Source organism: Galeopterus variegatus, unplaced genomic scaffold (assembly GCF_000696425.1).
Source record: "Galeopterus variegatus unplaced genomic scaffold, G_variegatus-3.0.2 Scaffold818, whole genome shotgun sequence".
NCBI lineage: Eukaryota > Metazoa > Chordata > Mammalia > Dermoptera > Cynocephalidae > Galeopterus > Galeopterus variegatus.
The window spans coordinates 153475-181373 of NW_007726929.1; the positions used below are offsets into that span (position 1 = coordinate 153475).

The 27899-nt window shown below is 35.4% G+C and overlaps 1 protein-coding gene across 7 annotated transcripts in view; it reads right to left on the reverse strand.

Moving 5' to 3' along the window:
- LOC103590447 (chromosome unknown open reading frame, human C11orf30) overlaps positions 1-27899 on the reverse strand; it is a 91083-nt gene that overhangs the window by 26275 nt on the left and 36909 nt on the right. For all 7 annotated transcript variants that reach the window (XM_008572677.1, XM_008572676.1, XM_008572675.1 and 4 more), the window contains 4 exons: positions 24344-24598; positions 10406-10555; positions 7651-7821; positions 1259-1395 (listed from right to left, as the gene is read on the reverse strand). In XM_008572677.1, coding sequence (XP_008570899.1) covers positions 1259-1395; positions 7651-7821; positions 10406-10555; positions 24344-24598 — 713 coding nt within the window. The remainder of the gene's footprint in view (positions 1-1258; positions 1396-7650; positions 7822-10405; positions 10556-24343; positions 24599-27899) is intronic.

A 27899-nucleotide genomic window follows, 5' to 3' on the forward strand; every position in this document is an offset into this window, starting at 1 on the left:
ATAGCTCGATGGGCCCCATCCACTTATAAGCACCCATTCAAAGCCAAACAAAAACAACTAGCAGGCTGTTTTTTTAAAACAGTTCTTCTGGTGTGTGTTGTGGGCATGCACAAGTGAGCAAGTGATAAGTACAGGTGCATGTGCCTATGTGGTGAGGAATACATTGATCTGCTTGTTTTACTAGCACTGTGTGTCAAATTGTTGCTATCAGATATATCTAACAGCTATGATTCACACATGACTCTTAGATCTCAGTGACCATAGAACCTAGAATATATGGCAGCATCCCCTCTTACATGTCAAGTTCTATGAAATTGCAAACCACACTATAAAGGGTTCTGAAAATCTAAATGCTAGTTCCAGCTTTACTTTTGGCTTACTATGTGAATTTGGGCTAGAAATAATCTGTTTTTCCACATGTTGAAAGACTCAACACTGTAAAGACTGCCTAAGAAGCTTTTATGAAGTATAGCATTCCATTTTTTAGTGAAGTCAGGCAAGGCACCACCACCAAGCAGTTAAGTACCAAGAACAATAACAAAAGAAGACAACCAATGATTGTAGACTTCCTATGTGCCAGGCACTGTTCTAAGCATTTTCAAAACAGCTACCAGTTACTGAACAACCTCACTGGTAGAGATCATCATCCCCAACGCACAAATGAAAAAATTAAGGATTGCAGAGCTTGAATGAGTCACCCAAAGTCAAACAACTACAATACTGAGAGACAAAGCCCAGGTTTGTATAACTCCGAATCTCTTAACCTCTTCACAACTACCTGCAGAACTATAAATAAATGTTATTTATTTAATTTTTTTTGCTAGCTAAAAGAGGAAAAACAAACAAATGTAACAAAGCCCCATCAATTAATTTAGTCTTAATCCCTAATATTTCTCTTTATCCAGCGTAGGCCAAATACTAGACCAATATCTATTAGCCATAAACAGGAATAAAATTGTGCTCCAACAGAAATCCCCCTACAGTTAAACCACTGAAATTCTCCATCTGGACCATACGAAGCATCTAAATCATGGTCATAAGCAATCTAGTTACAAGCAACTATAAACAACATGTTTTAGAAATTACTGTGAAAAATGACATCAGTTGGTGGTACTTTAACAGTTACTATATCACAGTAGTGGTAAATCAAGCCATTCTGGCCATCGTGGGGTTCTAAAGTCCTTGGGCAAATATTTGTATGGCTGGTCTTTAAAATTCTCAATGGATTGCTGAGTCTGAAGTTCAAGCTCTTACTTACTCCAGCATTTAGCAATGTTGTGACAACATTTTTGCCTGGGAGGCCTTGAATGGTCGTTCCTTTTCCTGTAGTCTTTTGCACAACAATCACATTGGGCTTGGAAGTCATTGGGATTGTAGTGATTTTGGTAGTCGTTCCTTAGAAAAGGGGGAAGAAAAGGAGGCCTGAGTTAAGGACTAGCAATATTTGGTTATTTCTATTTATGTTGTACACAATTAATACATGTAGTTAATGTCATCCCTAGATGACGTGAAGGCTGTTATGAGGATGAAAATGAAGACTTGAGACAGTAAGTTATAAATTATCCCAGAATGAAAGAATATTAAGAATTGACTTTAAATCCAGTCATCTTTTTAGAATCTGAGGACCTACACACCAAACTGAGAATTTAAAAACATCACTGTCAATGTCTCCAACATTGCTTTCTTGACTAGTTAAATAAAACAAGTGAGAACCTCTTTTCCATGGCATATACTGTTATTTCCCCCAAACCCAGTTTTACATCTATATGACTAATGTGATGGGAAAACTCTTTGGGGGAAAAAAAATAAAGAGGTAAATACTTATCAAAATTCATACAACACTAGACTCTAGAGAAAATTTATGAAAAGAAATAAGCCATGTATTTTTGTGTGATTAAAAGGGACAAAGTACACACTGACACACAGACCAGGTCACAGATTCAATATGTGTTTTTGTACTCTGTAGTACTCTAGAGAATGTGAGGATGAAATTCTAATTTATATATTTATATATGTAAATTTATATTTTCAATTATTAAGTTCTACTTAATACATCTATATCTACTGATCCAAACATAATATTATCATGACCTTTCCCCCACATCCTTCGGTAACCTGCTTTTCTTCTACCTATCAAATCTATCTACCTGTCTATCAAATTTATGCTCCATACTCTTCTAACTGTCCAAGTTGGAAATCCTGGTGCAAATCTTTGATTAATGCCTTGTCTTAACTCCCTGTTCCTCCCAACAAAATGAAAGTCCCTTGAGCTCCACACTGTACCTTTTTTATGTCACTGATTCCTCAGTGCTTAGCAAAGTGGATGGCAACTACTGAGGTTGTTCAGGGAGCATGTGAATGAACACAATTTGTCACCAACATATATCTTCTTTCAAAATGTTATCAATGACATCTCAGTCACCTCATTTTCTTTGGCTTCCCAGAGTCTCCCTGTTTCAAATTTCTCTATCATCAAATAGCTCTAGTGCTACCTGTCATATCAAACATCCTAAAAAAACTAATTTTATCATGTCAAAAACTTGGAACAACATGTCAGACTGGTTAAAAACCTCCCTAATCCTTATTGTATCTAGTTCCAACTTCCCCTCTTGTGTTTCAAAATTCCAATCCACCAATTTGATTTTATTAGTTCCTACTCCACAATACACACCATAAACTCTAGTCTAATAGGTAACTTCTTCATTATGGCTTCCTATTACCTACAACACAAAGCCCAAACTTCTCTGCCTAGCTTTCCAGGTTCTGTCAGACTTTAATTTTCAGGATTATCCAACATACATCTCTCCTTCAGTGTGTTGGTTTCCTCACTGGCTCTTGAGCATACCACTTCCAATGTTACTTTTGCTCCTGTAATTTCTTCTGTCATATTCTTTATTTATAGGCCTATATATTATTTATCAAATTACTAAGCACAGAATAGGTAGGTACTCAATAAAAACATGACTAATATATTCTCAAAAGGAAAAATTAAAGAAAATTTTATTTTCCACTGGAAAACCTTAGCATTCCTTACTAGAGTTTTAGAAATAAGACTGCACTAGGAATAAGAATATTCTAGTTATATGATAATTTTGGCAATATTGTTATAAAAATATCTTTATATACTTGCCAGTATCAATGTCTCATCAGTCCAAGGTAACATACTCAGAGGTTACATAAAAAGAATTTTATTTATGGATTAGCTTCACAACTGTTTTTCCCTTCACCTGTAGATTCTGAATAGTGTGAACTGTTAAGGGCCATAAAAACCAAGCTGCCCATATTCACTTATACCAACTTTAATTCTTAATTAACTCCAATACCTCATATATGATAGACTGTGTAGACCTCTTTTGACATTGCAACCTCACCAAAAATTTGATTAATAAAGTGTTTTTAGAAAGTAAGAATTAAAAACTGTCTCAAGGAAATGTAAACCAAATTCTACACCAAAGCAGAAGAACCACTTCCTGCCAAAACTTCCTCAACGAGTGAATTACATTTATATTTACTAAAATGTCTAACCCCCTCCATTACAGAGGCTTGTCAATTTATAAAACAATTGCAAATCAAGTCTGTAGCTTAACAAATTGGGGGAGAAGGAGGGAAGAATGTTAGATAATAGAGGAAAATAGAATAGCATAGTAAAAACAAGTATAACATTGTATTAAAATAGAATATAATGTATGCCTAGAATTATCAATTATAATGTCTGAAACTCCACTGAGCGTGTTTCTATATCTGAAGGGATACCTATGTTGTATGAAGAAAGAAGTATTACTCATTCAAAAAAAAAAAAAGTCCATCTTCTATGCTTTCACAGAAGTAAGTCTACAGTTCTCATGTTACAACAGAATGTACACCAGTTCATTTGTTTAGCATTCTTTAGGGCACAGAATGAAACTCATGTACATGCCTCTGTATCACAATACCTAGCACAGTATCTGGCTCATAGCATATCAGAGAATCCACCTATATAGTCTTTACTTATCAAGTCAAGACACAATAGGTGCAAATAACCATGAATCACATTTTGCTCATAACAGGCTACAATATTAATACATTCCAGGGATTCTTTATTTTTAGAAAAGATGCCTGTAAAAGTTTGAGCACTATGATAGGTAGACTTAAAGAAGAACAAGTTCATTGGCTCAGACTTTACTATCTACAGATTCTTAAATCACCCTCACAATCTTTGCTTCTTGGGTAACGCTTATGCTGCTTTGCTCAAAGAATGAGTGAATGAATGAATAAAAAAGTGTATAAACAAACAATAGCTACTTGCCTGGACATTGCACTAAAGATAAGAGAATTAAAGTCTTGGCATTGTCGCAGGTTCTCATAACGCCCTTGAATCAAGGTACTGAGTTTATCTCTGAAGGATCCAATATTCTGCATAAAATGGGTATGATTCTTCAATCACCAATCCTTAACAAAGCTCACAAAAAACTCACAAATCGGATCATTATCTCGTATAAACAAATATAAATAAATAATTGGCTCTATAAGATATGAGTTAAATAACTGTAAAGATAGTCGTGGTTTCCATTTAATTGCTTATTCTAATTTTTTTTTTAAAACTTGATCTTGCTAGAAAATACTTTGGAAGCATTAACTTGCCTTCTAGGATACTAAACAAAGGAAGTAAGAACTTCCCCCCACCCAACAAAACAAGATAAAAAAGGGGAAAAAAAAGAACTTCACAAAATAATTTATGTTCCTCACAGGATTATTTACAACAAAAAGAAAAAAGAAAAAGAAAATGGTTAAACTATGGTACATCATATGAGGGAATGTTATGTAGCCACTGGGGGGATGCCAAAATACATTTACTAGCCTGGGAAAATAATCAGCACTATTATATGAAACAAGAATAAAAACTAATTATATTAGATACCAATTTAATTTTTTAAATATACATATATATACACAAACACATTATACAAACAAATGAATAGAAAAAGGAATAAAAAGAAATATACCTAAATTTTAACACATTTCTACGAATGGTAAAAATTATGTTTTTAATTTTCTTTATACTTTTCTGTATTTTCCAAATTCTCCCACAATGAGAAGGAAATTGTCATTAAAAAAAAAAAAAAAAATTGGGGAAGCTTAATCTTCTTCTAACTTCCTATCAGAGAAGATAAGAGTAAAATAATGTTTTCTTTCCCACCTCTATGGTTTCAAAGAGCATTTTATCATTGAATATGGAACTGAATGATACATAAAAAATATGAAATGTTTGGTTTTAATGCAGATATTTGTGGTTTTGTTAGCTTTATAAATTGATTTCACGAAATATGAGATTATTTTCAAATGGTGATACCAGATTAATTCTATAAATTACATTTTAATACATATAGAACACTTTGCGTTTATGATTTTTAAATGTTTCCTTTGGACGAGTACCATCATGTATTTTGTTTTTTGTTTGGGGGAAAGGATACCCTAGAATTCAGCATCTGCTCATGGAAGAAGGCAGAAAACTGTCTAAAATCATTCAACCAAATAAAAATGAACAAAAGAAAGAAAGAAAAAGACATAAAATAAAATCATTCAACCAGGCTTACCAGTTTACTATGAATAGACAATAAAGGATTAAAAAACTACTAATAAACTAACCTATAATCCCAATATCAGGGACCAACAGGAATATTATAAAATAACAGAACTGTCTTTATAGTGATATGTAACATAAGGATTAGTTTACAGCAAACAGGAATGAGAGAAGTTCTTTGGCATAAAAGTGTCAAACAGTGAAACAGAGGCAGAAACATAATGAGCTCCATGCAATGAGTAAAGTTGTTTCAACTATATGCCAAATATATCCTATAGTGCTAGAAAAGCTTAAGAAGTCTTCTCACATATACCCATGCACTTGAAATAGCAACTAACCATGAGTGTTTTATATTTGAATACAAAGGTGGTTAATATGTATACATGTTTATACATGAATAGAATATACAGTTGTCCCTAGGTATCTGTGGGGGTTTGGTTCTAGGACCTCCCTTATATACCAAAATCCTTGGATGTTCAAGTCCCTGATATAAAATGGTGTGGTATTTGCATATAACCTACGCACATCCTCCCATATACTTTAAATCATCTCTAGATTACTTATAATGTCTAATACAATATAAATGCTATGTAAATAGTTGGTGTAGAGTATTGTTTAGGGAATAATGTCAAGAAAAAAAATCTATACGTGTTCAGTATAGATACAATTTTTTTCCCCAAATATTTTTGATCCATGGTTGGTTGGATCCACAGATGCAGAACCCATGGATCCAAAGGACCCACTGTATATCTCAGATCACATCTCTGCTTCTAGGAAAAAGTGCTTGCTTGTATTGCTCTAATCTGGTACAAAGCAGCTACATCATGAAGAAGGTCTGAAAAGAGGCCTCATGACGTCTAGACATTCCTTCAAGCTATATGGTACTATAAATTCATATATAAGAAAATCCTTAAGGTCCTAAAAAGCTACCAACATGATCACTTTTTAAAAAACGTTTAATTGCATAAGTACTTTATACTATTTAAAGATAGTGTCAAGTAATAAATTATAATGTGAGTTTTAACTGTGTTATTTAAAATACCCTCTTACAAGCTGAGGTATGGTGATTCTTTCCCTACTGGTTTCACCCTCCTCAGTTTGGCAAACATTGGATTTTCTCATTTACACTTAAAAATAGAGCCAAAATTAACAGCTTTAAATATAGTACTTTATGCCAATACCATGCCCACTTGGCTTTTTTTTTTTTCACTCCCTGAGTTATCAGCAACGTCAAATTACTGCCAGGAACCTAAATCTGACTTTGAAATGTTACAACAACTCACCTGGGGCACACAAAAAACTGCAGACAGTTAAAGTCCACAAGGCTTTCTTAATCAGAGATTATTTACATCATTTTAATTAAAAATAATAATCAATGAAAACAGAGGCTATGCTAACATTCCACTTCAGGGTCTATAACCCAAATACAGCAGGGATTAATGAGCCAATAAAAACCAGGTAAGGTTCCCATATACCCATAAAAAGGCAGATGGTTAGTTAGCTTTCACTATCTGAGTAAAATATTTTTAAAAAGCAAACAGTTGATATAAATGGTGAAAAGCAAATATATTCAAATATTTTATTTTTAATAAGTTAAAGTGACATTAGTAATTAAAATTATGATCTGTTCCCTTAAACATATTTAGATAACAAACACTATTTCTTCCACTACCTAGTTTGTATAGACTTGAACAGGTCAATTTGATCTCCCTAAACCCAAATTGGTCTTCATTTGTAAACTCAGCACAATACCAACTACCTCAGGGTAGTTATGAGGTCTGAATGGGTTGACAAATAGGAGAATACTTTGTAAACGAAAAATCTCTATGCAAATATAAACCACAATCTTTCCATTCTGATTAAAAGGAACTAAATATTCTTTCTATTTTAGAACCATCAAAAGCTTTATGTGTGAATATTTAATACTAAAACTAAAAACTATACTTAATCACTAAACATAAGGACTGAAAACAATGCTTTAGATTTCTAAGCAGAAAACTGAGATCAAACAGAATCTTTCAAAAACGCAATATGTTTTTTCCTCTGACTGAAGGTCACCTATGCTTTTAACATATTTTAGATATACCTACCAGAAACTATATTACTGCTAATTATCTTGCCCCCTAAGGTAGCTAATGATTTCGGTACTACAGTAATGATGCTACCACTGGTAGTTTTCACATAGGTTGCAGCTCCAGGGGTTGCAGCCATCCGACCTATAGACGGACTCACTGTTGGCCGGGTATAGGTTGCTTGTGTGCCTATAAAAAGGGAAAAGCCGAAAAAGAAATCTTGTCATTACCTACAGAAAAATGATAATTCACAGAGTTTAACTATAATTCAATGTAATCGACATTGCTTTAACTTGAAAATGGAATTTCAAGGTGTCAAGACATGAATTTATAATTTTACAGCCAGTTTTCAATGCACATAGCAAGAACTATAGCCAACTGAATTTAAATTCACTTTACACATAAAATTTTGCGATGTGTTGCATCAAATTACTAACCCAAGCAAAAGTGGAGCTTATTTTGCTCCCTTCTTCCACTACCCTTCTTCCAAAAAAACCTTAAATTTAATCATCTTAAATTAAACTTAAATTTAATCATCTTTCCTGCAAGAGCATTTTAGATATTCCTGTTATAGTTTAAGGTCTCTGTGTCTTTTTTATGCTGTCTCAGTGCCAAACCCAATGTCAGCACTCAGCAAGTAAGGCAGTATTGTGCACGTAAAATTTTATAAACTTTTACTGTTCTGTATTCTGCTACCCTCTAAATATATTTCCATCTTTTAAAGGGTTATTCCGTCATTTTACTAGAGATTAAAGTTGAAGCTGCCAAGAGTTGCCAGGAATATTTCTCTTTAGCCTAAAATTTTCTCTATTTACATATTTCTTCAACTTTAAGTGACCTGTTGGAATATTTTTCTTCATGTCTCTCAAAGGATTTTATACTCTTTCCCACTATTTCTAGAACTTTTCTCTTTTCCCAGACAGGAATTAAAAACTAACCAGATGAACCTGTTGTAGTTTCTTACAAATTCAATAACTCAGAAATACTATTCCTAAACTCAGAATTATTAGCCTTGGGAAGACTGAAAAAATGACTATGATAATACCTCCTTCAACTGGAAAAAAAATTTTCATGTCAGTTAGATTCATAGGCCACTATAATAGCCATTTTCAACAACCATCCCCCTCTCAGGAAAAAAAAATGCTTTTAGCAAGTTATTCATGTTTTAAAAATACGACCACTACTCAAAAAAGGGAGGGGAGGAAAGTTGAGTAGAATTACTTTAAACTGATTACAAGCATATATCTGAATCAGAAAAAAATCTAGTGGAAAGTAAATACATAAGTTATAGGGATACACAGTTTGAATCTGTTGAATTATAACAAAAAAATTTTCAACTTAAGCTTTTGTTTTAAAAAAGGAAACACATTATAATATAGACACATAAACATAGATACAGTATTATTTTTTACTACCTTTTCCTAACATAAGCAATCATATATACATAACACTATTATCTTTGTGCCAAATGGAGAAAAGTTTGGGGGAAGTATGATAAATTTACTGCAAGAATAACAGTGTTTAAAAATACAGGCTTTGCATAGAGACAGAAAGCAGAATGGTGGTTGCCAGGGACTGGGGAATGGGGGAAATGGAGGTTACTGTTTAACAGGTAGAGTTTTGGTATGAGAAGGTGAAAAAGTTCAGGAGATAGATGGTACTGACAGTTGCACAACAATTGAATGTACTTAATGCCAATGAACTGTTATAACATGAAAATGGAAAATTTCACATTATGTATATTTTACCACAATCTAAAAATATGACAGCTAATAAACTTGAGATAGGTATCATTTTACATAAGTTAGATTCTGTCACCTAAACCAAAAAGGCTGGTTAAGAATCATATACATTTAAAATTAACAGTAATGGCTAATTCTAATAGTAATAGTAATAGCTAGTGAACACTATGCTGGGGACTTTTTACATACCTGATTTCATTTAATACTTACAACAACCTTATGGCATAGCTATTATTATCCCATTTAAACAGACAAGGAAAAAGCTTTAGAGAGATTAAGTACCCTGCTCAAGGTCACAAAGGGTTGAATTATTTAAACTGTTCTACATTGTCACTTCCTTGAGCACTGGCTGGTTGCTCTCCTATCTGGGCACAATGACATCCTGTGCTTCCCTCAGTCTCAGTAACACTTTCCACACTGTAATGTGTGGACTCTCAACCTCATCAGAGTGAGATTCTTGTGGGCTGGGACCGTTTTCATTCACTCAACAAATCCTGACTAAGCACCTACTTACAAGACAGATCTGTCTTTCTATCTTGGTCTCACTACATATATATATATGTATGTATGTATACACACATACACACATACACATATATATTTTGGTGGCTGGCCAGTACAGGGGTCCAAATCCTTGACCTTGGTGTTATTGGCACCACGCTCTAACCAAGTGAGCTAAGCGGCCAGCCCCCAGCTCTGCATATATACAGTGAATAAAACAGATATGGTCTCTTACCATCATGGAGCTTATGGTCTAATAGAGAGAACAACATTAATCAAATCAACAAACAACTAGCTAAGTAATTAGAAATTGTGATAAGTGCTACAAAGGAAATGAAAATGGGACTATGAGAAGGGATAACAAAAGAAAGCTAATTTAAGGGTGGTGAAGGCATGGGAATCAAGAAAGGCCTCTTTGAAGAACTGTCTCATTAATCTCTACATCTGCAATGTCAAGCATATTGCTGATACAGAGAAACTGCTTGATGAATATAAGATGAATGAATAAATTGATGCTTGAGAGAACTTACCAGTAGGAGTGGTTACCAGTTTAGTTGTCATAATCGCACCATTACTGCTAACCACCATAATAGGAGAATTACTACTGGTGGGTAGAGTTGCTGTCACTGGTTTGGGTAAGATTTTACTTGGTTGAACCTGTTGTGTGATGATTTTAACACCTTTGAAAAAAGAAAGATAAATCTCAGTACAAATTATTTTTAAAACATGTCCTTTATACCAACCCAAGAGGGCAGTAGTCACATACATTTACTCTGTATTGCCTGAAGAGAAGCTTGTCATATTGATGGTACTCTTTTAATTCCTCAAATTCCTATCTTTCCTAGTTTTTCACATTTCAGGAATGCAACTAAAACATTACAGTAACAAAGTTCTTAAAGAAAAACAAACCTTTTCTTTTGTCTATGATTGTGTTATACAAAAGCTTTCAAACCGAAGTTAGCCATTGGACCTGAACTTTTATAGGCAAATAAATAATCTACTCCATACAAATACTTGGGATAAAAGGACTAACTAGCATAAGAAGTCAAAAACAAGTTAATGTAGCTTTTACATATTCCCAATACCATCAAAGATTTCTCTTAACTCCTTAAATTATATATGTTACTGAAAACTGTAAAGAACATGAACATTTTTTTTTTTTTTTTTTTTTTAAAAAGATGACCGGTAAGGGGATCTCAACCCCCTGGGCTGGGTGCTGCCACCCCCACGCTCAGCCAGTGAGCAAACCGGCCATCCCCATATAGGATCCGAACCCGTGGCCTTGGTGTTATCAGCACCGCACTCTACCGAGTGAGCCACGGGCCGGCCCTAGAACATGAACATTTTTGTTTGAATTTTTAAATTACCTTCTTTAGAAGTATTTTTAGCTTCCAGGCAAGACAGTGGAATAGACAGTCCCTAGCATCACTCTCTCCCACAAATCAACCAATTTACAACAATAAAAAAGCAACGACAGCCAAACTGGGGCCACTAGAGCTCAGGAGAAGAGGAGGAGAGACCAAGGGAGTGCACGAAAGTGGGAGAAGCCATGATGAGAGAAAGAAAAAACCCTTCTGACTGTTTAGAATCCCAGCCCTTTCCAGGCTGGAGCTGCTGAGGTGTACAGAGCAGGAGCTGGCAAAAAGCCATAGCTGTGCCTTTCAGATGAAGTTGCTTGGAGGCAGCAGGGGAGAAGAGGGCCTTGTGTCCCCCAGGCCAGCAATACCACTAATAGGGTTCCCATGGACCTTCAAAGGACCAAAGAGCCACAACAACTGAAAAAAAGGAGCCACTCAGAGGCTGGTGAATCATTGCAGGGGACCAGAGCACAGCCGTCCCATGGGAAGTCTCTGGAGCAGTGGCAGTGAGGGAGACATGACCCCTGGGGGAACAATGGGGCACAGCAAGGACAGCTGATCTGCACCCCAATCAGTGTAGGATCATTCAGAAGAGACTGGTCAGGAATACAGAACCACATGGGGTGCAATTTGATGAAAAGACTCTGGCCCAGATCAGTGTTTATACACAACTCAGTTGCACCAGATTTCACTAGAACCGGAAGTACCTAAAAGTCAACCATTAAAACATGAGCTGCACAAACAGCCTTCCCGAGGGAATCAGCAGCAAAGCAGCAATTTAGCTCAACCACAGAACTCAAGTACTGGTCCTCACAGAAAGTTCCCCCATTTTAGAAGTAAGCAAAGGAGAGAGCAAATTAGTTCCAGTACAGAGTTCGAGTGGTGGGAATAGCAAATAATCCAACACAGAACTGAAAGAAAAAACAAAGTACCCACAACTGGAGACAAAGCTTGATATTAACTAGTAAAGGGTCTCATTTCACCAAAGAACACCTATAACACCTAGAAGGACCAGAAGTCCCCTGGGCTACCAAACCAGAAAGGGGGGAGGGCTAGGGGCGACAGCCATGCTCCCCAAAACCCGCAACCAGTCCCAAGGGTGGGGGCTTCAGGCCTCGGCCACACACCCCCAAGTGCAACCACCCTAGCAGTGACCACCAAGCCGTTGCAGGAAGCGGCCAGGGCTCCCCTGAGCTGGGATGGTGGGGGGGGCCTCAGGCCTCAGCCATAACACCCCCACACCCACAGCCTGCCCAGCGACAACTACCAAGCTGTAGCAAGAAGGGCCTCAGGTTCCCAAGTTGGGGAGGTGGGAGGCAAGGGCTTTTGGCACACCCCCCTGACATCTGCACCCAGCCCAGCAATGGCCAAGTCACCGCTGGAAGCCCCCTGCTCTCCTCCATGGGAATGTGGGGGTTGCCACAGGCCTCAATCCTGCCCCTTCCCCTTCCTCCTTCTTCTATCACATTTCCTTCCCCTTTCCCCTCTCTCCCTCCCTCCCAACTGCTCTGCTACATCATAGAATGAAAAAAAAATATTTATTTTTTTAAAAAGTGTTTTTAATAGGTTACTTCGTCAGATACAGAATATAAAAAAGGACACATTATTAATGCACCTATACAAAATGGGCATGTGGACAAGAGCTTGAAGGCAATATGCAAAAATGAAAATGTTAGGGTGGTAATGTTATAATTTTTTCCCCACATCTCCAAAATTTTTACTTCCATGCTATACCTGTTACATTGAGTTTCCAAATGCAAAAATGTTCACTTAAAAGAAAATTTCCAATGCTAACTGCAAATGTAAGTACTAGTAATTGGTAACTAAGGACTGAAACTTTGGCAACAGTTTTTCTCTACCACTACCTTTAGTCAAATAATTTGTTAGATAAAATATATTACCATAGACAACTAAGAATTATATTACTTTTTGGATTATGATTTAGGTTGAGACATTAGGAAGCAAACAGATTTATTTATTTAATAGCCTTAAATAATTTTAAACTTCTTATAGCCAACAAAGAAGTTGAAATGATGCTATTTAGGCATAATTAAGCAAGTAATTTAATCTCTGTGACTCAGTTTCTCATCCATAAAATAAAGATACTATTACTACATACCTCATAGGGCTGTCATGAAGGTTAAATAAATAAAATTGTAAAGTGCCTAATACATAGCAAGAATTCAATAAATATTACTGTGAAAATGAAAAATTCTGATTATAATAAATCATAAACAGTGAGCTTGTAGGGGGAAAAATGATTTCTAGTATTATAAAAAGAAGCCCCTAAAGAAATAACCACAGATACAGACAAAATTAACAGAACAATAAGAGATTACTTTGTTCAATCCCATGCAAATAAATAGAAAATCTGGATCAAATAGATAATTTTCTAGCAAAATATTATTTATGAGAATTGACCCCAGAAAAGAGAGAAAACCTAAATAGACAAATTTCCATACAAGAAATATTTTTTTTCCTTTTTGTCTTTTTTCGTGACCAGTAACGGGATCGCAACCCTCGGTGTTGCGCCTGTACCGCGACCGGCAACGGGATTGCAACCCTCAGTGTCACGCCCGCACCGCGCTCAACCAGTGAGCGGACCGGTCTCTACATGGGATCCGAACCCTCGGCGGGAGCGCCGCCACACTCCCAAGCGCCGCACTCTACCGAGTGTACCACCGGGCCGGCCCCATAAAAGAAATTTTTAAGAGCTCTGCTCCTCTGCCAGAAAGTAGCAGGCCCAGATAGTCACAGCAGACAATTCTAAAGTCCTTTAAAAAGAAGATAATTCCAATGTACTTAAAACCATTCTACAGATTCATTTCTGGCATGACAGACAGCATAAGGAGCTCTGCTAACATTCTAACCCAGTGAAACTGGTTAAAATTATAAAGTCACCATTGAAAGCTCTGGAAATGGTTCCAAGGATAAAAAGCAAATGAAGAAAAATCTACTCAAGAAAGTCTACAAAAATTCTGAGGTTCTCCAACTTAGAAAAACAACAACAAAAAGAAAATCTACAAAAATTTGGTAAGAAAGCCAAGATCTGTGGTATTTGAACCCATACCATTTCCTCCTTCCCCCCATCAGCTCAGCAAGGTAGAGATTCTACTCCAGACTGCTGCAGTCAAGAAAAACACAGGGAGAGGGAGGTTGGGGATAACTGGGTGGGGGACATGGGGTACAAATGCAATTTGTGGTAATGGGTATGCTGCCAGTATGAATCTGGCCCTCACATCATGGGCATGAGGGGTGACAATCAGCTTTGTATCTCATGAATATTCATAATCAATTTTTTTTTTAAAAAAGAACACAGGGTTCGTTCACCTCCCTGCTCCCAGTGAGAGGGCTTTCTTTCAGGAGTAGGAAGTCAGCTTACATCATCCAGTCCTCTGCTACCTGTTGCTAAGGCTAAGTTCCAGGTGAGTAGAGAGGTGGGAGCCCCCTTTTTCTGCCCTGCTCCAATTCATGCCCATTCAAAGACTCTACCTTGAGCACTGGTACAACTGAGAATATTGGAGTACTACTGGTGGCCCTTGCCCCAACTTGTGAGGCAGTGGCTCCACCACCAGGAAAGGCAAATCAAGAGGACCTCAGGCTACTGCCCTACTCTTCACCACCATGTCACTAAGCACTCAGTACCTAAAGCAGGATGTCACTCCGAGAAAAGCCCTAGCTTAGAGACTTTGCCTGACGATAAAGATAGAAATAGATCATAAAACAGATTAACTCCTAATCTCTTCCCAAAGGAACAGACTTCATTGGTACCAGAGAATGGAGAAGTTCAAGCCTTTGGGCACTCTCCAGAACAGTGGAAAATGTGGTGAAAGACAAATGGAAGAAGATTCATGGATTTAATGAAGATACAGTTTAAACTACAGGCTAGATAGTTTGTAGGAGAGAAGTAGGGAATAAAAAATCTGGGAAGAGACTTCTTAGGGTCAGAACAAATATCAAAAATGAACTCCAGAAATCATGCCTTTGAAGAAGCCAAAATTTAATTAGTTTGCAGACCAATTTATGCTCCAGGGCATTGCTGAAAACAATAGAGTAATCGACTGGCAGTTAGTGGAGTTTAACATTTAGGTGTGGTCAAGGATGGAGAGGAAGAGGGCCCATACCAATACCACTGTGACCTTGGGCATACCTAGAGCTGTGCCTCCCTTAGGCGTAATGTCAGAGGTTTAACACTGTGTAGGTGGGTGGGGGGCAGGGGGGTGGAAGAGAAGGAATAAAAAGACTTCACTAAAATAATTGGTCCAGTAACTAAACAAATAATCAAGCAAATAACAATGACAAATCTTTAGGAGGGAGACCAGTATCCAGCTACTACACAATATCTAACATGTTCAATTTCCAATAAAAACATAAAGAGGCATGCAAATAAACAGGAAAATATGACCCATACACTGGGGGAGAAAAGCAGGCAACAGAAATGTCTGTAAGAATAACCAGATGTCAGATTTAACAAAAAAAAGACTCCAAAGTAGCCACTATAAATATGTTCACTGAACATAAAGGAAAGCATGATTACAGAAGTAAAAGAGGGTATGATGACAATATTATACCAAATAAAGAATATTAATAAAAGAGATAAAAAGTATAAAAAAGAGCCAAATTGAAAACGTGGAGTTTAAAATTACAATAACTAAAATAAACAATTCACTAGTACATGTGAACTGGCAGAAGAAAGAATTAGCAAATCTGAAAACAAATCAATAGATTATACAAGCTGAAGAATAAAGAGAAAGAAGAATGGAGAAGAATGAATACCCTTAGAGAAATGAGCCCCAGAAAATGTGGGACACCATGAAGCACACCTACATACATTTAATGAAAGTACCAGAGAAGGAAAGAGAGAGAAAATAAGATATATTCAAAGAAATAATGGCTAAAATCTTTCCAAATTTATTTGTAAGCAATAATGCATACATCCAGGAAGCTCAACAAACTCCAAGTAAGTTAAACACAAAGAGATCAACAAACAGAAACATCTTAGGAAAAATGCTGTAACTCAAAAACAAGAAGAAAATCTTGAAAGCAGCAAGAGAAAAACAACTTATCGCTTACAAGAGAACTGCAATAAGGTTAACAGCTGACTTCTCAGTGGAAACAATGGAGGCCAGCAGGCAGTAGGATAACCTATTTAAAATGCTCAAAGAAAAAAACTGTCAACCAAGAATCCTATACCCAGAAGTGCTGGTTTCAAAAATGAAGGTGAAATAAAGTCTTTACTAGATAAACAAAAAGTGAGAGAATGTGTTGTGAGCACACCCAGTTTATGAGAGACACTAAAGGAAATTCTATGAAAAGGAAGAACAAGAAACAAGACAATGATGACTGCTCTTGCCACCTCTATTTGTAACAGCCTGAACAGAAGTGACTCCATTTTGTTAAGCCTTTGACTTTAAAAACTTGTTCTCTCCTGTAACCCAAACCACATAGCCTGCAGCTAATGGCCAGAACATGACTCTTGCTCTCACATTGTATATAAATGATCCAGAAAGCCATTCTTTACTAACTTAGGAACCTGATCTTATTTGTGAATAACAGGAACCGAACCCATGGAGAATGAATTATGACACTGGTCAATTCTCACCCAGGAAGTTCCTGGACAATTATCTGAAACACTCGAGCATGTCTGCACATCCCACTTGGTCATGATGAGTCATCTTTCCACCACAGACCCTTATAAAACCCTTTGGCAAGCCTCGGAGAGGTGAAGATGTTCTTTGAGACATAAGTCCACCATTATTTCCTCAGGCTGCCAGCTTCCTGATTAAAGGCTACCTTTTATTACACCAACACTAGTCTCTCAATTTCTGGCTACTGAGTGGTGAGCAAATGGACCTTTGGGGGTCTTGGTAACATATTCAATATTGTAGTAGAGGTTCTAGTCAGGAAAATTAGGCAAGAAAAAGAAATTAAAAGCAACCAGACTGGAATAGAAGAAACTACCTCTATTTGCAGATGACATAATCTTTTATATTAAAAAGCCTACAGAATCCAGTAAAAAACTATTAGAACTAATAATGAGTTCAGCAAGGTTGCAGGATACAAATACATTAGCAATAATCCAAAAATTGAAACTAACAATTCCATTTACAATTGCATCAAAAGAATAAAATATTGAGGAAGAAATTTAACAAAAGAAACGCAAAAATTTAACAAAAGAAGCATATAGTCTGAAAACTACAAAATGTTGAAAGAAATTAAAGATCTAAATAAATGGGGAAACCTACCATGTTCACAAATTAGAAGACTTAACATTGTTAAAATTACAACAGTCCTTAAATTAATCTACAGATTCAGTGCAATCCCTATCAGAAACTCAGCTGACTGCCTTGTAGAAATTGACAAGCTTATTCCAAAATGAATACGGAATTGCAAGAGAAACAGAATAGTCAAAATAATCTTTAAAAAAGAACAAAAGGACTCACATTTCATGATTTCAAAACTTACTAAAAACCAATAATAATCAAAACAGTATGGTACTGGCATACTGACAGACAGATTAATGGAATAGAACCAAGAGTCCAGAAATAAACCTATATACATCTGTGGTCAACTGATTTTTGACAAGGGTGCCAACACCATTCAAAGGTGAAAGAATAGTCTTTTCAACAAATTATGTTGGGACAATTGTGTTGGGACAACAGCATAGGCATATGCAAAAGAATGAAGTGGAACCCTTACCTCATACCATATACAAAATTAACTCAAAATGGATCAAAGACTTACATTTAAGAAGTAAAACTATCAAACTCTTAGAAAAAAACAGGGGTAAATCTTTATGATCTTTGATTTGGTAAAGGATTCTTAGATATAACAATAAAAGCATGGGCAACCAAAGATAAAATACATAAATTAAATGGCATCAAAATTAAAAATTTTGTGCTTCAAAGGACACCATCAAGAAAGTGAAAGATGACTCAGAGAATGGGAGATAATATTTGTAAATTGTATATCTTGTAGTGGTTTAATAACATATATATATATGTTATATATTAAACATATATATATATATAATTATATATATATATATGTTTAATATATAACATATATATATATGTTATTAAACCACTACAAGATATACAATTTACAAATATTATCTCCCATTCTCTGAGTCATCTTTCACTTTCTTGATGGTGTCCTTTGAAGCACAAAATTTTTAATTTTGATGCCATTTAATTTATGTATTTTATCTTCAAAAGATCTGAACAGACATTTCTTCAAGGAAGATATTTAAAAGGTCCAATAAGCACATGAAAAGATGCTCAACATTGTTCATTACTAGATGAGTGCAAATCAAAACCACAATGAAAGAACACTTCACACAAACAAGGCTGGCTAGAATCAAAAAGTAAGAGAATAACAAGTGTTGGCAAGAATGTAGTGAAACTGGAACCCCATACACTGCAGGTACGAATGTAAAATGGTACAGGTACTTTGGGAAACAGTATGGTAGTTTCTAAAACAATTAAACTTTGTTGTTACCATAATGATCCAGCAATTCCACTCCTAGGTATGTACAGAAAAGAACTGAATACCCAAAAACTTGCACACAAATATTTTTAACAGCATTATTCATAATAGCCAACAAGTGGAAACAATCCAAATGTACATCAGTAGACAAATAGGTAAACGAAACGTGAAACATTATTTGACTATAAAAAGGAATGGAGGGGTCAGCCCGTGGCTCACTCGGGAGAGTGCGGTGCTGATAACACCAAGGCCACAGGTTCAGATCGTGTATAGGGATAGTTGGTTGGCTCACTGGCTGAGCGTGGTGCTGACAACACCAAGACAAGGGTTGAGATCCCCTTACCGGTCAGCTTTAAAAAAAAAAAAAAAAAAGGGAATGAAGTACTAATACATGCAGCAATATGAAAGAATATTGAAAACATTATGTTAAATGAAATAAACCAGTCACAGAAGACCACATATTATATAATTCCTTTCACATCAAAGTTCAGAGTATAGAAATCTAGAGACAGAAAGCAATTAGTGGTTGCTTAGGGCTGAGGGCATTGGGGGTGGGTGGGAGGACTGTGCAGTTTACAGGGAGTAGGATGTGATAGCCAAAGGGTATGGAGTTTCTTTTTGAGGTAACAAAAATATTCTAAAATCAACTGTGTTGATGGTTGCACTTTTCTGTTAATATATTAAATAACATTGAATTGTACACTTTAAATGCATTAACTGAATGCTCTGTGAATTAAATCTCAATAAAGTTGTTTTCTTAAAAAAATTCCAGAGCATTAAAAAAGGAAAATTTCAAAATTCTTTCTTTGAAGCATACATAATATTGAAACTAAACCTGACAAAGACTGCACACAATAAAGAAAACTATAGACTAATGTCACATATGACTATTAATATACCATCTTATCCACACCTCATAGCAGGATAAATTCCAAAAGATTTAAATGTGAAAAATGCGAACTGTAATGGAAAATCTAGAAGCACCAAAGACCACACTGATAAATTCAACTATGTAAAAACCAAAAAAGTTCTGCACAGAAGTTCTCATAAATAAAGTCAAAAGACAAATAAACTGGGAGAACATCTGCAAACATACAGAGTGCCAATTATCCTGTTATATAAAGAATTCCTAGAAATTGATCAGAAAAAAAAGACAGCAATAGGGGAATGAACATGGATACAGAGAGTATACCAAAAAGGAAATACAAAGGGCACTGAAACACATGAATTTGCTCAAACTCACTCCCAAAAGGAGAAATAAAAATAAAACAATACTGAGATAACATCCCCCTCCCATCAGATTGGCAAAAATCCAATTGTTTGATAATATATTGGTGGGAAAGGAACACTGTGAGGAAACTGGGACTCATGTACATTACTGGTTGGAGTATAAATTAAAAATCCCTAAAGAAGAAAATATGGCAATATCTATCAAAATTTAAAACTATTATCTTTTGACACAACAATCATACTTCTGGGAATTTATCCTACAGATATACTTACAGACATGCAAAATGACTATGTATAGGCTTGTTCACTGTACTTTTGATTGGGGGAAAAAAACCCCAAAATATTGGAAACAACCTTATAGGGGATTAGTTACATAAATTATCGTACATCCATTGTAGAATGAAGAAGCAATTTAATTTTATGTACTGACTACATTAGAAAGAGCTCCAAGGTACACTATTGCGGGGGAAGCAAAGAGCAAGTGTTACATTCTACATTTGTGTAAAAGGAAGGGAGGGGTAAGAATCCATATGTAAATGTGTCTGTGTCTGTATATATACAGACTCTGAAAATATATAAGAAACTAAGACTTTTTTTTAATGGTGAGGGACAACTAAACAGAGGACTAGAACAGAGAACAAGTTATTTCACTGTTTAATTTTTTATACTTCTCAGTTTTTCATGAACGCTTTCTCTATTCAAAAAAACAAGAAAAAATAATTGATTCATAAATAAAAAAGCAACCAAAACAAACCTTAGAAACTGGAATGTTGCTGAAATAGGAAGTATTATATCATAACCAACATCAGATATGGTGAAATCTCCCTTTTTTTACTACAAAGATAAAATTATTTCAAATATCCCTGTACTGGCCAGCCACCAAAAAAAAAAACAAAACAAAAATTATTTCAAATACAGAATAATACATGGTAAGAAAGTCAACTGTGATAAATTACGTATGTATGTTGTAATACCATAAGCAAACACTAAGAAAACAGAACAAAACAATATACATAAAAATAATATAAATAAATCAAGATGGAATCTTAAAAAATTTTCAAGTAAAGCACAGGTAGGCAAGAAAAAAGAAACAGAGGAACAAGTAATGGAAGAAACAAATAGAAAACAAATAAAATGGCATACTTAAGTCCCACCATATCAACAATTACCCTAAGTGCAAATGATCTAAGTAAAAAATTAAAAGATAAAGATTGGCAATGTGGATTAAAAAAAACCTCACAAGCACACTATATGCTGTCTACTCGCTTCAAACACAACATGAAGAGGTTAAAAGTAAAAAGATGGGAAAAGATATACTATGCAAACATGAATCAAAATTACGTTACCTATAATTAATATAGGTAAAGTAGACATTAGAAGAAAATAGAACTCACTACATCTAATCAACATGATACCTGACATGACAGAAATCACTTTAGTTCTCTATTACATAGCGTAAATATACTAATGCAGGCTGGATTTCATCATTTAACTTATGCGGCAAACTTTCTAAATTGAAATTAGAATACAATTTTAAGAGAAGAAAAAATAAAATAAAATATCAGTCCATATATATGTATGCGTGTATACATATATATGTATATATAAAGTATACTGTATATATATATATATATACTGTATATATATATAAAGTATACTGTATATATACTATACAGTATATATAATTTTCTTTCCTCTAAAGTCTACTTTATACATATAAAGTGTATATATATATATATACACTTTATATAAAAAAGTATATATGCTTTATATATACTTTATATAAAGTCTATTTTATATATACTTCATATATATAAAATAGACTTTAGAGGAAAGAAAATTATTGGAGAAAAAAAAGGATACTACATAACGAGAAAAAAACAATCTCCGGGAAGACATGATGTTTCTAAGTATGTATCCACCAAACAATAAATACATCAAAATACATGAAACAAATACTGAGAAAGCTGTTTTTGCAGTAACGAAGTCCAACAATACCCCACTCTCACCAACTGATAGAACTACTAAACAGAAAATTCAGCATGGAAATAGAACTGAACAGCACAATCAACCAACAGAATCTAATTCATGTATATATAGAACACTCCACCCAACATCAGCATGAAAGATATTTTCTCAGGCACCATAAAATATTCACCAAGGTAGAATATATTCTGGGCCAAAAAACAAACCTCAGCAATTTAAAAGAACTGAAATGATACAGAGTATGTTCTCAGACCATAATGGAATCAAACTAGAAATCAATAGCAAAGAGACCACAGGAAAATCTCTAAACATTTAGAAATTAAACAGCATAATTCTAAACAATCCATGAGTTAAAGAGGAAGTCTCAAAGGAAATTTAAAAACATAAAATTGAATGAAAATGAAAACACAGATATCAAAATATATAGGGATGCAGCTAAAGCAGTGCTGAAAGTTATCACAAATGTATTTATACAAATGTAGACATAAATGCTAAATGTTTTCTTTTTGGTTTTTGCTTTTTTTGAGGCTAGGCAGTATGGGGAAAATGTTAAATGTTTAGAAAAGCGAAAATGTCTTAAATCAAAAATCTAAGTCCCAACCTCAAGAAACTAGAAGAGTAAAATAAATCCAAAGAAAGATAATAGAATGTAAAACAGAAAAATGATGGAAAAGGGGCCGGCCCGGTGGCGCACTGGATAGTGCGCCGCTTGGGAAGCACGGCGGCACACCCGCCCGAGGGTTCGGATCCCACATACAGACCGGTTCCCGCTCACTGGCTGAGCGAGGCGCGGGAGCAACACCGAGGGTTGCGATCCCGTTGCCGGTCCCCGGTCCGGTACGGGGGCAACACTGAGGGTTGCGATCCGTTGCCGGACACGGAAAAAGACAAAAGACAAAAAAAAGAAAAAAGAAAAATGATGGAAAAGATCAATGAAACAAAAATCTAGTTCTTAAAAAAACTCAATAAAACTGATGTCTCTAGCAAATCTGACAAAGAAAAAGAGAGACAACACAAACCACTAATAACAGAAATAAAACATGAGACATTAATATAGATCCTATAATCATTAAATAGATAATAAGGAACTACTGCAAACAAATTTACACTCATAAATTTGACAACTTAGAAGAAATGGGCCAATTCCTTAAAAACCACAAAATACCAAAACATAAACAAGATGAAACAGATAATCTGAATAGTCCTATAACTATTAAAGAAATTGTATTCATAATTTAAAAGCTCCCAACAGAAATCTCCAGGCCCAGATGACTTTATACGAGAATTCTACTAAACATTTAAAAAAGAATTAGACAGGCTGGATAGCTCAGTAGGTTAGAACATGGTGCTGATAATACCAAGGTCCAGAGTTTCAGCCCTTTACCAGCCACTGTCAGCCAGCCAGCAATAAATAAATAAATAAGAATTAACATCAATCTTACACAGTCTGTTCCAGAAAACAGAAAAGGAAGGAGCACTTCCAAACTATTTTTATGAGGCAAATATTACCCTGATACCAAAACAAGACAAAGATGGTACAAAATAAGAAAAGTACAGATCAATATATCTCATGAACGGAGACATAAATTGAATTCCACAATGTATGAAAAGAATTACACACTATGAACCAGTGGGATTTATTTCAGATATGCAAGGCTGGTTCAACAGAAAAATCAGTAACTATAATCTAGCGTGTCAATAGACTAAACAAGAAAAAACATGATTATATCAATTGAACAGAAAAAGCATTTGACAGGATCCAACTCCTATTCACAATAAAAACTCCCAGAAAACTGGGAATGGAAGGAAACTTCCTCAATCTCATAAAAAGCATCTACAAAAAACCAACAGCTGGCATCATATGTAATGGAGAAAGACTAAATGCTTTCTCCTTAAGATCCGAAACAAGGCAAAGATGTCTGCTCTCCATATTCCTACTCATTCAACATAGTATTGGAAATTCTAGCCAGTGGAATAAGACAAAAAAAGAATAAAAGGCAAACCAATTAGTAAGGAAGAAATAAAACTGTCCCTATTTACAGATGACACAATTGTGTACAAAGAAAATCCCAAGGAGTCTACATAAATACTCCTAGAATTAATATTAAGTTAGTTCAGTAAGTTCAAAGGATACAAGATCAATACTACTTTTATATACTAACAACAAACATGGAAATTAAAAATAAGATCACAATACCATTTATAATCACTCCAAGAAAATAAAATATTTAGGTATAAATCTAACAAAATATGTACAGGATCTATATGATGAAAACTGTAAAGCAGTGATGAAAGAAGTCATAGAAGACCTAAATAAATGGAGAGTCATACCATGTTCATGGACTTGAAGACTCAGAGAACTGGTGATTGGGAAAGAATTACATCTTGTAAATAATTTCCAGTTACCTGACTCCTGTTTGATTTGGATGGTAGGTTTGATACCAGGTGGCAAAGGAGACTGCTGAAGTTGTTGCTGATGAGATACTGGAGAAGGCTGGGCCACTTGTTGCTGTGTCTGTTGTTGCACTTGATGTAACTGCTGCTTAGGAGACTGTTGATGCTGTTTAGGAAACTGTGCAAGAATCTGAGTTGGGGCACCTACTAAGCTCTTGGGGGAAGGAAGTCTGGTTGATGCCATTTTGATTGCTGATGTAGATACACCTGTAGAAGAGTAAGGGAACAGAGAATTTAATAGAAAAGCAAAATTAAAGTTATTTTTGGTTATTATAGTAGATAATAGTTTAAAGACTCGGTAAATCAATAAAAATTGTTATTTACTGTGCACCTAGCAAATGTCAGATAAAATGTGTGGTGCTTTACATATTTGATATCTAGCCCTCAAACTCTGCAAGGGAGGCATCTTTGCTCTCAGACTCAAAAAATGAACTGATTTTCTCTTGGTAAAGAGTTAGAATGAAAGAAACAAAATATCAGACAGGATGTTCACAACCCTAGGTCTTTCAATAGACTTTCGGTTAGAAAAACTAGGTTCTCAATATAAATAAGAACAAAGCTAAATAATTATTTTTTAATCTTATTTATAAGTAATAGATTTTTCAAATACTACTTTCCAGGTTCTAATCAGCCAATTTAAACATGACATCAGATAAAATCACTCACATGAACATTCATCTTTTGAATTATTTAGCAAGGCAAAGTAGCTTTTCTACATCTCATTTTCAGTAATCTATAAATTAAAGTTATTTCTTGAGAACTCTAATTGGGCCCCTAAATAATCATGTGAAAAGTTACAAGTGAGCATTCTCAATATACCCACAGCAAAAAAATTCTAATAGAAGGTTCTTTTCAGTGCAATACTAATATCTGCAAGCACTCATAGCTAAGGAGTACTAGTAACTTCCACTAAAGACATGAGTTTGAGAAATTCTTCCCTCTCCCAGATTTTTCATCTGTAATTTTCTTATAATTCATCAACTACTCAACAGGATTTATTGTCTGTCAATGAGTTAATATTCCTAACAGAGAGAACATGGAATGTAATTCACTTAACTTTTTAAGCACTGCTGAAACAATGAAAAGAAACTAAGTTAATTGCCTAATTCTCAAGTCCTTAGGATGTATTTTCATACCTTCCTCTACCACATGACAAATACATTGCATTACAAAAAAATTTTAATATAATATCACACTTTTATGTAAAATGTCTCTAGAGAATGATGAAGATGGAGCAGGATAAACCTTTAGAAGTCACTCTGACTCTCCAGAACTCAGCTTCGTCACTTGTTGAATTTTTTCTTGCCCTACAAGTCTCTAAGAGTTGCTGCATGGATCAAGTAAGACCAAAGATTAAAGAACACTTTGAGAAGAGACAAAAGGCTTACTCACATTACTTACACAGTTCCCCACCCACCCTTCCCTGAATACTAGTGCAGTAGAGGGGATAGCTGTGCTGAACTAGACTATCTCTGTAGCCCCTTTCAGCACCAACATTTTATGACTCAATGAGTAAAAGGTGTAATACAAGTGAAAGATTATTTTTAAACTATTAAAAGCTTTAATCATTATATTGCACTCATAATGTATAATCTTGAGGTTAAGTGTGCACATAAATAATTCCCTAACTAAACTATGATCTCCATATACTTTTATATAGAAAAAGTGTCTGATGTAAAAGCATTCAGGCAGACTTTAAAATCAGAGAATTATATTTAAATTGTGCCTTCAACATACAATAGCTGTGAGACCTGATTAAAGTATTTAAACTGTCTGGATATTTATTCATTTAATAAAAACTTATTGAGCACATACTTTACACTAGATCCTGAGGAATCTATTATGTATCCCTGAAACAGTCCCTACCTTCAGGCAGTTAAAGTTTAGAGAAGACAATCAAATGATCACACAAATCATTACAAACCAATAAATGTTTCTTTTGTTTCAACAAGTAAAATGTCCTCTTCCTATTCCTTTGCCCTTAAGCTTCCCAAACAATTTAGTACTAAAGCCATCAGGTGGCACAAAGCAAGATGGACAGCTAGGCTGCTAAACAGAAGAGTGGCCTAGCATGGAGTGTCAGAGTGCACTGTGGTGACTGGCCTAGCAGGGGAGTGAGAGGCAAAGTAGGATGAGGAGGGCATGCACACTGGGGCAGCTCAGCATGTAAAGTTAGAACCCAGGTAGGATGAAGAGGATTTCCATGAGTGTGAACTACCATGAAAGTCTGAAAGCTTGGGCAGGGTGTCCACAGAAAGGGATGGTTAGGGTGGATATCAGAGTCCAAACAGGGTGAGAGCTTCTGAGTGGGAAGGCCACCTGGCACAGGTGTCAGAGCTGACCAGGGTGAGATAGGCATCCATGAAAAGAGGTGGCTGAGGGGAAGGGTGTCAGAACTCAGGTGAGGTAAGGTAGGAGTATGCAGAATGTCAAAGCCTGAGTGGGGTGAGGAGAGCATCTGCACAGGGGAGGGGGCAACAGCAGCAACAACAAGAGATTATTGGTTATATACCAGGAGACTGATAAAATAATTAAGAATATTAATGAAAGCTAGGTTTTTCACTGCCAAAGAAGGGAAGGGAGAAAACTAGAATTAACATGTAGTATTTGAATGAAACTGATATATCAGTATGAACTCGCAGTTTTCAAAATATAGATGTAAATATTTGTTTACATACACACACACACATTCCCTAGCAATGAGCATATCTAGCATCCATCCAGATCTTAGCTTCTAAGTATCACTTCCCACTAAAAGGAACCAGGGATCCTTGAAGAAATGGCTGATCCCAAAGCTGTAGCAGGAAAAGTATAAGATGAGCTTGGTAAATATAAAAGACTCTTTTTTCCCCTCTTTCATAATTTCTTCAAAAAAAATCACCTGTTTGAAGCAAAAATATTACCAATGGAATGTGAGGTTTATAAAATATACAGAATTAAAATGTATGACAACCAGAGCACAAGTATGGATGAGAGAAAATGGAAATGTACGATTTAAAAATTTTAACACAATACATGAAGTGGTATATTATTTGAAGGTGGACTGCTATAAATTAAAAATGCATACTGTAAGTTTACAAAGCAGAGTTCTCAACCAAGGGCAATTTTGCCATCTCCCTCCCAAATGCCCAACGATATCTGACAATCTCTGGAGACATTTTGATTGTCATGACAGAGGGTATACTACTGGCATCTAGTGGGTAGAGGCCAGAGTTGCTGCTAAACATCCTACGATGCACAGGTTGGCACCCATAACAAAGACTTATCTGGTCCAAAATGTCAATAATGTGAAGGTTTACTCTAGAGCAACTATTTTTTTAAAAAGTGCAGCTAATAAGCCAATAAAACGATAAAAAGGAATCATTAAAGAAAAACCGAAATAAATCCAAAATAAGATTGGAAAAGAGCAAAAGGAACAAAGAACATATGAGACAAATAAAAACAATCGTTAAGATGGTAGGCAAACTCAATCAAATTGATAATTACACTGACTGGATAAAAATGAAAG